Source organism: Balaenoptera musculus, chromosome 9, assembly GCF_009873245.2.
Source record: "Balaenoptera musculus isolate JJ_BM4_2016_0621 chromosome 9, mBalMus1.pri.v3, whole genome shotgun sequence".
Classification (NCBI taxonomy): Eukaryota; Metazoa; Chordata; class Mammalia; order Artiodactyla; family Balaenopteridae; genus Balaenoptera; species Balaenoptera musculus.
In genome coordinates, this window is record NC_045793.1 from 36,522,381 (window position 1) to 36,535,020 (window position 12,640).

General features: G+C 35.0%; 1 protein-coding gene across 1 annotated transcript in view; it reads left to right on the forward strand.

Annotated features, from left to right (window-relative positions):
- Positions 1 to 3,089: 3,089 nt before the first annotated feature.
- The window catches only part of PPP1R3A (protein phosphatase 1 regulatory subunit 3A), a 38,762-nt gene continuing 29,211 nt past the window's right edge, over positions 3,090 to 12,640 (forward strand). The window contains exon 1 of the mRNA XM_036864115.1: positions 3,090 to 3,901. Within this exon, the coding sequence (XP_036720010.1) occupies positions 3,114 to 3,901 (788 nt within the window). The 5' untranslated portion in view covers positions 3,090 to 3,113. The remainder of the gene's footprint in view (positions 3,902 to 12,640) is intronic.

The following is a 12,640-nucleotide window of genomic DNA, read 5'->3' on the forward strand; positions in this document are numbered from 1 at the left end:
GGCTTTTCTGCATTTACACGTTATAAATAGACCCTTGTAAATAAGCCCTCCTGGGATTATCTTATTTTGAGCATGACATCTACTTCTTATTTACAGGGATCCTGATTGAAAGAGCCTTTTATGTTAAAGGTAACGTTGAGAATGTTTGATTAATACAAAGGAAGTGGAATGTGTGGAAACTTGAGCTGCCGTTTGGTAAATGAACAAATAAATAAATTTTTAAAAAAGTCATAACTCTGATAAAACCGGTATACCTAAGGTATTGAGGAAGAGTGTGGTAAAAGTCACGTTAAAATTGAGGTAGTAGTGAGTATGAGAAAATGAGATATTGGTCTGATCTATGATATGGAAAAAAAGCAAGGAGATGTGAATTTTAACTGATACAAACACCAAGTCACAAGGCTGAAATTGGTAGTTTCTTTACATGCCCCAGAGACACTCGATCTGTGCTACTGCATTCATCTGGGGGCAGCTCATTAACAGAATAATATAGGCAAGCTGGAAGGAGTTCACAGAGGAGTAACAAAACGATAAGAAGTGCCAAAGGACTGACATGTGAGAAGAGACTGAAAAGATGAAATCACTCTTCTTTAGCTAAGTGGTGACTAAGGCGGAACATGTCAACCGTCTACAATTACGCAAAGGTTATACACTCCAAAAGATAGGCAGTGATTATTACAAATCAAGGGAGTATTGCTCTGTGGGAAGAGAAATTAAGAACAGGAAAGTTAAGCTCAAATACAGGACCATTTTCTAATGTAGAGCTATTTTATGTCTTGTAAAGCTAAATGTTATATACTATATAGCCTTTAAAAAAAGACAAAAATGAAGCAAATTATAAACCATTACTTAATATTGTATAGGTAGATTCTCTATGTCTGTCTGTCTATCTATCTATCTGATCTATCGGTGTATCTTAAAATCAACCTTTCACAAACATACATAGAAATAAAAATAATGATTGCTTCTATTACTATAAGTTTTGTGCTAAACATTTTAGCAAGCATCTCATTTAATTGTTAACATTGCATTTTAGCAATCAGGGAAACTTAGGGTAAGAAAATTTGAGCAACGTTCTGAAGGTCACCCAGCTAGTAAGTGTCACAGCCAGTGTACAAACCAAGGGGTCTTTATCTCCATGTCTCTGCTTATAATCCCTGGATGTACTACTTTAGTACATTATTATATCTGCAAATTTTCATTATTCTATTGTTTATATGACTGTATGGATTATTTACAAATTCTATGGAGTATTTTGTTGTGAATTTCCTTGACTAGCTAATGACATATTTTAGGTACCTTGGAATATGGCTACTCATGGCTCATGGTCATTACATTTGCAAGGGATAGTCATTTCCACAGCCATTTTCCATTCTTGAACAATCCATGTGGTCATCACCCATTCTAGCTATGTGGTAAAGCCTAAATAATTTTATTCCCTTATCCTAGACACTATTTTTAATTTCAAAAATAATTTCTTGATCCACTATTGTATGCAATTCAAATTATTCAGTAAGTTATAATGTATTTATAAAGCTGTAATTTTAAAGAAATTATGCTATTGAGTTCTCTTTTTAAAAAAAATAATCACCTCTCATACTTATTAATTTGAGTTGAAGATATATTGAAAGAAAACCTTTCTCATGGCTAATATTTCAAACAGTACAGAGACCATAAACTGAAATGAATGAGTCCTTTTCCCTTAGAACCTTCAACCTCTGTGGTTAGAGATAACCACTGCTAATAGTTTCTTTTGTGTCTTTCCAGAAATTTTCTATGCACATATTTGTGCACACTTTCCTTTCTTCACTTAGCCATTTATTTTGGTTGCCTTTCCATATCAACACATAAAGTGGTACTTTATCCTTTGTAATGACTATAAAACATTCTATTGAATGGGTGTAACATTATTTGTCCATTTCCCTGTTGATGGATATTTAGATAGCTTCTAGAATTTTAAAAATAATCCAATCCTATTATGAACATATATCTATATTTATCTTTGCATACTTATCCCTACTGATAGGGCAAATGCATAGCTGGAGCATTTTCTGGGTCAAAGCATATGTATGTTTAAATTTTTTAAGGTTTTTCCCAATTGCCAATTCCAAAGTGGGTTTTACATTAATACAAAAAAATATGAGAGTCTAAACAGGCTGCTCACACTTTAAAACTCACATAGAACCCCAACATGTCATGGTGTTAACTTCTGCTCTGTGGGCATAAAATGGCAATTTGCCAAAGATGAACATTTTATTCTACATAAATATTTTACTCCTGGGCCAGGTTTACCATTGCCCACTTATATTTTCAAGTTAATAAAACATTACTTGTCTGTATTTTTCCATGGCTTAATTGAAAGAAACAATAATGTTTAAAATAACAGATTTGACTAATTATTTGTTCTAGTCCTTGGCTTAGGCTATTTCTTCCACCTGGAAAATCTACCTCATTCCAACCCTGCATGTATATATTCTACCTACCCTTCATGGTTTATTTCAAATGATACCTTCTCCATCTAAATCATGTTTCTTTCCTCAGAACTCCCAGCACCTCTATTTAACCCTTTAGAGTTCACGTTATATATAAGTCCATGATAAATGGTAGCTATCATTATTACTAGACACTGGATCTTTCCAGTTCTATAAATGTTCTCATTCTCTCCTGTCTTCCTTTGCCTGCTCCAATGGATGGATTTAGCTCAAACTACGTATTTAGTATTGTGATACTAATGTTATTGTCTTTTAAAATAAATGGTTCAAGTTTTCATTTTTAATATCAACTGGTTAAAATAATATTTTTATTCTAAAGTTTCAGATTGTTGAACCCAGCAGAAAATGATTTAAGATGTCTCTTTGGAACTCATAAACATATTCAACTTTAAAAACTGAGAGTTGAACCTGAAACATGCTGGTGAGAGTAACAAGGATGCTATCATATTAAAGGCCTTTGGAGGCAAGCGAGCATAGTTTACACGCCATCGGACCTATTTATAGAGCTGACTCCTTTCTGCAATGTCAACTGTAACCTTATACTTATTTTAAGCCTCAGTGTCTCAAGTATCAGCCTCTACTAGTTGTACAGTTCTCTCTTATTTGATATCAGAGAGCCCAATGGAGCCTTCTGAAGAACCTAGTCAGATTAGCAAAGATAACCATTTAGAAGTTCCTAATTTATCTGATTCTCTTTCTGAAGATGAAGAAGTTAAAGCTACCTTCAGACCTGGTTTTTCCCCTCAACCTAGCAGACGAGGTTCTGATTCATCTGAAGACATTTACCTGGACACTCCACCTTCAGGTGCAAGAAGAGTTTCATTTGCTGACAACTTTGGGTTCAATCTTGTGTCTGTTAAAGAATTTGATTCCTGGGAATTTCCGAGTGGTTCAACTGATTTTGACTTAATGAAGGACATTTTCCACACAGAAGAATATGTTTTATCTCCACTATTTGACTTGCCTTCTTCAAAAGAAGACCTTATGCAACAACTTCAAGTACAGAAAGCGATACTGGAATCAACTGAGTATCTTCCTGGATCTACAAGTGTGAAGGGCATTATTCGAGTTTTGAATATTTCTTTTGAGAAGTTAGTATATGTGAGAATGTCCTTAGATGACTGGCAGACATATTATGACATATTAGCAGAATATGTCCCAAATTCATGTGATGGTGAAACTGACCAATTCTCCTTTAAGATTTCATTGGTTCCCCCTTATCAAAAAGATGGCAGTAAAGTTGAGTTTTGTATACGTTATGAAACTTCTGTTGGTACATTTTGGTCAAATAATAATGGCACAAATTATATACTGGTTTGTCAAAAGAAAGAACAAGAGCTGGAGCCTGGAAAACTACAGGAAGAAGTTCCTAACAGACAAATAAAAGGCTGCTTAAAGGTAAAATCAAGGTGAGGATATATCTTACATTCCTTACTTTTTTATAATCTTAAGGTTATTTAAGGTCATTATTTCACTGGTTGTAAGAAATAGCCATTCTGTTTAAAAATATATTTTTGTTATGTATAAAACAATGGTGCTAGGCTTTAATAAGGTCAGTGCTATTCAAATAAAAGCACTGTGTTATCTCTCCTCCAAATGTAAGGAAAATATGGGTATAGTGTAACAGATGGCAGGGGGACTGCAATGTGTATATTGCCTACCTAGCGAGTTATAAATTGCTTAAATTCAAACCACGGAATCTAGATTCTTAACATATAAAACTATTTATTTTGTCATTTAATGTATATTTATTTTCAGTGGTTTTCAAATACTTTTGCCGTACTTCAAAACATTTCTGATTAACATAAAACTGTATTTCCATATGTATCTAGTGCTCAGAAATTCATAGACTTCCCCTCAAAGCTGTAACGAACTTCTTAACGACTGATTGAGTCATACAGGGATGTTTGGAGTGATACATATTAAGTTAAATCGGAAGAGCTATGACTTTAATTATAAGCTAAGAGAAAGACAGAAGTGTATGAGTGATGCATGAATTACACATAAAAATTTATAATTATAACCAAATGTAACATTATAGAACACAAAGTAGTATAATTTAGTAAAAGTAAATGGAGCAGAATAAAAAAATGACCCAAATAGAAATAAGGATATTAGCTTTATAGATTAGAGATTTGGGATATGACCCCTCATTAGTAACCTTGCTCTCCTGTTAATGTAAAAAATAAAGAAAACTGAGGATTCAATTCTCTCTCTTGTAGAGTTGGCTAATTTCCATGACAGTAGGTGAGTAGATAAAACATCCAAGAGGAGACGGATGTCTCCTGCTCCTCGGAGTGTCCCAAGGGAAAAATCCACATTGCTCTACCAGCCACAGGCAAATGTTTGATTATCCTCTGGATGGTCCACCATAACTGTCACTAGACCCAAGGATTCTAGTAACTGCACCAGAAATAGTGTAAGATGATGAAAAGGGAACTGTATTAAGAATCAAGACACCCAGATTCTAAGTGGAATTAAATAAAAACATAAAGAATTACATTGGGAAGTTTTTAACCTCTTATGCTTTAATGCCTTGATCTCATACGGCAATAAATAATAACTACTAAATGTGTTATTCTAATGCATTAACGAACTAAATATAATGTAGGTGAAGCAATTCAATCATATAAAATATTTCTGTTTTCATTATCCTTTAAAGTCATCTGAAAGATTGGTTTATCTGACTTTGTGAGATATGCTACATTTCTTAGTCCAAACAAAAGTTTCTCAGGTTTTAACTGATGCTATTGAGAGATAATATAATCATAATCTCTACGTGCTAAAGTAATAGTTTATTATTTTATGAAATTACTCAGCAACATGTTAGCTATATAGATAAAATAAGTTCTTTTAATAAACTAATTTATATACATAAATATACACATATTAAATACTTTACAAATAAGATCATCATCTGTGAATATCTAATATACATGCTGCAAGTTGCCCTATATATTAGAGAAAAGTGAAACTTAAAAAAGGCATAGCCTTATTGTCAAAGACCTCATAAAAGAAGCAGCGTTTAACTCTGGATTTTTCTGCAAGTTAAGAAAAGCAGCTTTAAAATTACAAGCATTACATGCTGAACTATGGTAAAGATAGAGGATTCCTTTGAGAGAGCAAACTTGACTTGATAGCAAGAACAAAAAAGGATAACTGCTAGGCCTAATCTATCCCAGTCATGATATTATTGAAACTTCTCCTAGTCTAAGATATGTATAACTGGATATATATCAATACCCACATTTGTATTCAGAACAGTAACCATTGGATTCATAGCCGACACCATTCAAGTTTTAATATTGCTTTGGGGAAAAACTTGAGAAGAGCTAAACCACAAAATGGTCTAAAGGCCTGTAAAGTTTCCTAATGAGTTATAAAAATGGAAAAAATCTCTCTCCTTCAAAACCACAAATACATTTTCTGTACTTCTATAACTTAAAAATGACCAACATAATTCAAACCACATTTTGAAAAAAAGCATTTGCCTCTGGAGGAGGCCTTTTGTGCTGAATTTCAGTCCAACATGAATTTTTACATCTGATTTATATACCACTCAAAATGGAGTGTATAAAGGAAATCCTGACAGATCCTTAGAACAGCATGTGCCATAACAGAATATTTATACAGCTTTTCCATGATATAATTTATATGCAATGGGGTTTCAAATATTCCTAAAACTCACACAAGAGAGCATTATCAAATTTCTAAATGAATATTGCAGTTGGATTTCATTGTGAAGAATTTGGTTAGGGAAAAACAGCACACCTTATTAGTGTTCTTTTACAAAATGTGTACTTGGCTAAAGCAAAAATGGACTAATACTTATTTGATCAAAAAAGTTATAGCTTCTAAAATATCTTCCTCCCTTCAAAAGTTACAGAATCTAAATGGGTCTGTTTTGAGCATTTCCACACTTCCTATGTAACTTAATTTGGAGGTCATTTCTTTGAGAAGATAAATGCAGAAGAGAAATGTATGTGAATTTTTACTTCATACATGCAAGTAGATTAATAATAGTATGTAACAAAAGTCAGAGTTAAACTGAAAATAAGTCTGTCTTAATGTAGAGAGTAACAACTAACTTGAATTCCTCTTGATACCAAAGTTAATTTGCTATCAGGGTCTCAGAAATTGTATCTTCTAAAAGTGTCAATAATCCCTTCTAATAAGTACAGAATGAATTGTGGGAACACATTGAGTGAGGTAGGATTTCTGTTATGTTTTCTCTATGGAGATTTTTTTCAGGTCAGAGTTTGCAAACCTCCACATCGATGTGGTTGTCTGTTTTCTTTGATTCTTATTAATCTATCCACTTTGGACAGAATGAAATATCTAGAGGGAGAGGGAAACAGAGTTTGTAACTCATAGGCATATGACTGAGAGTGACCCAAAGGTATTTAATTGCACTGAAAGGCATGCATCATGAAATACTTGGTAAGTGTCACCACATATGTGGCACTGGTGTATGTGTTAGCAAACAAACTAAGCAGATTTCTGATCTACATCTCAGGGGCATTATTTCAAAATAAATGACCAAAAGAATTAAATGACATTGATATAAATAATATTAAATGTACATAGATAAATAAACTAAAAATAGCATGCATAAGTAGTATAACTTCAAAGTTAAAATTTGGGGCTTCAGAGTTAAACATATCTGGGTGTGAGTCCAAGCTGCACCACATGCTAGCTGTGTGACCTTATGCAAGTTAAACTTGGTACCCCTTCTGTTAATTGTGAATAACAATAGTACTATCTCATAGACATTGTTAGAGATTTCCTTAAAATAATACATTCAAGTTTCGGCATAGTGTCTGGAACATAGTAAGTTATCAGTAAATAATAACTCCTGTAAAAAGACAAGGCTAACTCTAGCTTTAGGTGGATCTGAAAAACCCTAGAAAAGCCCAAACTGCCCAAAAGTTCCTTTCCTCTTTCCTTTCACGGGTTCTAAATTTTTAGCTTTAGAGAGCCATTTCTTTGTCTTTTGCAGGATTTTAATCAACAAGGGAAACTCATTGAATTCTAAATTTTCTTGAGATGTAGTCACCTGATATCTAGAACATCTTAAAGTTGGAAGAGATCTTAATGACTATTAAAATTTCCATGTTTAATAGATGAAAAAATGGAGGACCAGATCAAAAGGGTTAAAAAAGGCATTGATTATGGCATTCAACAGACACACATATTAATCCGAGTTAATATACACTTAACTATGTGGCCATGGACATACTACTTTACGTCTCAAAGCCTCAGTTTATTCATCTGTAAATAGGGGTAATAGTGCCTGCCCAATGTTGTGATGATTAGGCTAAAATAAAATGAGATTATATTTTTAAAACTTCTAGTAAAGTGTTGGGCACATATAAAGTAGTCATTAAAACCCAAATATAATTGCCGTCATTATTATCAAATTGTGTTCAGCTAACTAATTTCTTGGTTCTTGGACTTGTGTTTTTTCTCCTGACATCATAGTCTTCCTTGTTCAGGTTTCAAAATTCATTCCACAGGTGTTTATTAAGGGCCTGTGTGTTAGGTACTGTGTTGTTAGGCATAAGGCTGGAAACATGACCCCGTGAAGACCAGAGGCCCAGAGGGAACAGGCCTCACAGGAACTGAGAGCAGAGGGGGTGGGGGGGAAAGAACACCAAAACAAAGCTCAGATTCTTTAGGTATACCAGGCAAGCCATGGATGAAAAAGAACTACTTACATTTCAGGTTTTCTCGGATCTGTGATCTATAACTGATCTTGTGTTCTGGACAGCGGACTGACCTTTTCAGAATCTCTTTTTTCCTCCCAACAGCTGCTAAATGTTTCTAACCATTGGGTACACAGACTGACTTCATATGGTTTTGTATTTTGTTAAGTGAAACCAATTTATTATTTTAAGTAATGAAATGGCATGATATAGGTGTTGGATAGTATTTATAACTTGGCCAAGTGAATGCAAATAAATTCCCGAAAGATTTCAATGCCAAAGGAAAAAAACTGATCAGTCTTCAATTTTTGTCCTTGAGGAACAGAACCAGGTACATTCAAAAATGGGAAAGAGAGAGATACTTTCTAAAGCATGACTTTAAGATTAGAGAGAGTTTATCTTTCAGGGTGGGAAAATCATTAAAATGAAGCCAAGAAAAGCACTGGAAAATGGTGCCTAAGATATGGTCATGTTGCATGTTCCAGTCAGAGCTTTAGGATTGTGAGACTTCCTTAATTTACACTTACAGTATAACCTGGGTTCCTGGAAGTAGTGCAAAGAAGTGTCAATAGCCCCATGAGGCCTTTAGGACTTAATGTATTCCATAACTAACCTGTTTTGAGTGCACGCTAATTGTGGAAGCCAGGTCTGTTTAAGGGAGGGACCTCTGGCAGGGCCATATGGAAACCCAGAACACAGCTGCACAGGACCCGTCAGGAGGACTGTTTGGAAGCTGCCAGCTGGTTGACAGCAAGGAACCAACTAGTTTAGAGTTTCCTTGGAGATCTACCAGGGCTTTGTGGCTTCCTGGTCTTGTGGGAAATCCATACCCCTATAAGCCTAGACTTTCCCTAGAGTAGTTTCGAATCTTTTCTGAGAGACGAGGAAGAAGCGGGTCTCACCACTCAGGGTTTCTCTCAAGCCCTAGCTGAAGGGAATCACTATGGATGCCAGGCCTCAATGGATCCTCTGGGATCTCTACGAGCCTAACTTCCCACCTGAAGCTCATCTGCAGCCTGTAAAAATGGAACAGGGCCCAAGAACTCTGAGCCAATAAAGCTCCAGGCAAAAGATGATTGTGAAGTGGGACACAAGATTTTCACCTTCTTCCAGTTCTGCTCACTGTGACTCTTGTCCTTGTTCCAAGGGTTTACCCCAGCACCCCAACAGCAACAGTAGAAGAGAAGTAACCTCAGGGGCAGTCACCTGAGGTGGGCCTGATTGTCCACTGCGTTGTCAGACTTAAAAGATCATAAATATATAAGTGTGTGTGTGTGTGTGTTTATACATGTATGCACACATTTATATAATACACACATGCATGAAAATTCCTTTCCTTAAATGCAGACCTCTAGGCTGGCAGGGACTATCTCTGTCTTACACCCAATTAAGGTCAGCTGCACAAATGGGCTTTGAGTTTGGATTGAGACAGTGGAAATGGATAATTTTAGAGCAGGGAGCACTATGGGGTACAAGGCAGATTTGAATACAGAGTTTTGGTAGGGGCTCCACAGAAGCAGGAGGACCCTGGGGGTCTGGAGTGTGTGTGTGTATTTGGGAGGGAAGGAGGATTCCAAAAACAACAAGGTATATTGGAAACAGCATGGGCTTTAAAGTAGGGCAGATTTGGGCTTTCATTCTAACTAATTAGTAGCTGTATGAACTTGGATAAATTACGCTTTGTATCCATTTTATTCAGGTATAAAATAGGGATAATAATCTCCACTTGGAAGAGTTGCTATGACAAATACATTAGCTAACATATATAAACATCTATCCCAGTTGCTGACACTTTGTAGATACTCAAAATAGCATTGGTGATAAATTCCATATTTTAAAATCTTGTACATGGCTAGTCCTATGCCCAAGATTAATGGAGAGATGATTTTTCCCCTCAGTATCATTCCTGCTGCCTGGATCCAGGTTAGTATAAATACATAGTTTCAAAATTATGGGTTCAATAAGCTTTTGGGCACTAACCAGGGAAGCTAATATTTTATGGCATTGCTACTATGGGGAAAAATGATTCCCAAATTCCAGCAACTTCTGGGTTACAAAAGAATTTTGGAACATTGACTGGATTTTTTAGGTATTTTTTTATAGAAGTACAACATGTTTTTTCTTAAGGTAGTTCTTCTTAAGATGGTTCTTTTGGACTAAAAAACTGAGTTGGCTATACAGAGTTTCACCTTATCATCCCTGTATACATATGAATAGAAAATGAAATTGAATTTTTTTATTATATCTTTATTGGAGTATAACTGCTTTACAATGTTGTGTTAGTTTCTGCTGTACAACAAAGTGAATCAGCTGTAAGTATACATATATCCCCATATCCCCTCCCTCTTGAGCCTCCCTCCCACCCTCCATATCCCACCCCTCTAGGTCGTCACCAAGCATTGAGCTGATCTCCCTGTGCTATGCAGCAACTTCCCACTAGCCATCCATTTTACATTTGGTAGTGCATGTATGTCAATGCTACGCTCTTACTTCGTCTCAGCTTCCTCTTCCCCTTCTGTGTCCTCAAGTCTGTTCTCTACGTCTGTGTCTTTATTCCTGCCCTGCCACTAGGTTCATCAGTACTGTTTTTTATAGATTCCATATATGTGTGTTAGCATATGGTATTTGTTTTTCTCTTTCTGACTTCACTCTGTATGACAGACTCTAGGTCCATCTACCTCATTACAAATAACTCAGTTAATGAAACTGAATTTGATATATTTTTTTCCTCTAAGAAGATATATTATACACCATTGAATTTTGGTCATTTCTCTGCTTTGAAAGCATTTTCTGTACCCCACCACTACATAAAAAGAAAAAGCTCCTCAGGGCATAACTCTCAAATCTTTTCAGGTTTTTATTCTGCTTCTCTAATAGCTTTACTTGGGTAACTGGCATGGTAGTGTTATTATCTATTATATAAATAATAACTGGTTTTGAAACCTCAGTCATACTATCCTGCTGTTTAAAGATTTTATGACAAATAGAAATAGATTGCCAAATTGGACTGTTATACAGCATTGTTTAGTGACAGAGACCAACTGTACATTAAACAAACCTGTTTTAGGAAATTTTACTGTTCCCTCCCCCTCTAGTTATTCTGAAAATGGTCTGTCTGTGTTGTACATCAGTCTTATTCAAGTCACAACTATAAATGGGATTCTAACATCGTAAGACAATGATTGTCCTGGGTGTGGTTGTGGATTTGAATTTCATTCACCCCTTTTGAAGTTTGCAGTAGAAAAAAAGATCAAAATATCCCGCAAATTTAAATCTGTAAAGCATGCCAAATTGTAGATGCTTTTCCTAATTATGTGAAACAGATTTTATAGCCCATTTAACACTGATGGTACTCTGCTTGTTTTACAGAATTAAACCATGATACAAAGCTAACCTATTGACTCTAAAGCTGTGATAAAAACCCTAAGCTGATTTTCATTCTTAAAAATTACTGTGGATGTATTCACACAATTACAAATTACATAGAACTGCTCAGGTAACTTTCAGCTTCATAAGCCACATATGATATAAAGCTGAGTATTTTCACATTTTACTAATATCTCCTCCTGAGGATTAATGTTTATAAATAATTTTATAATAATATATTGTTACAACTTAAATCTCTTGAGTATTTGCCAATGGAAAAATCTCACCGAATTTTAAAATCACATTCAGGTACAAGCAGAAAAAAATATGATCTTCATATATAATCTTGAGTAAGTGTATAAGACTACTGTGCTTAGTGTAAATAAAGTGATAATCATTTTTTTCCAATGCTAATACAGCACTTGATTCCTGAACAGTCTTCCTTGAATTGTATTGTAGGAGAGACCATTCTAATTCTATCCTTTGCTTTCAGGCAGAATTATTCTGAAAACTACCCAAGCCAAATGCTTATAATATTCTCTTTTTAAACATCTCCTGGGAAGATTGTGTTCTTTAGTAAAGTATTCTATCAGGAAATTCTATGTTTTTCATGTAGCCATTCGTGTTCTATATCTTTAATCTTGTCATTTGTTTACTCTGATTCTCAACCGAATTAAATGTTGGAGTTCCTATCCTTATACTTTAAAATTAAAGTATTTAATTTCTATTTTCCATGTCAAATAAGCTCAACAACTTTAGATTTCCCCCCTGAGTTCCTAATGATTAAACTAATAAACTAGTTTGTAGTATTTCAAGCAAAAGTCAGAGAAGAAAAAAATCATCACCAACCAGTGAATGATAGCACTGTTACAAGGACCGTGCACTGCGGGAACCAAGGTATCGGGGCAGCTGGATAGGTTAATAGGCTAGCTAAGAAGCTTTCCCAATCCTGCCCTCTTTAGCTCTGAGTCCTGAGTATTGGACTCCTGTGGGAGTCAGAGAAGAGAAAGAGGCTTTATTTTACTAAATCACAAAATTAAAAGTACTTCAGAAGATCATGTCATTTATTTCTCAATC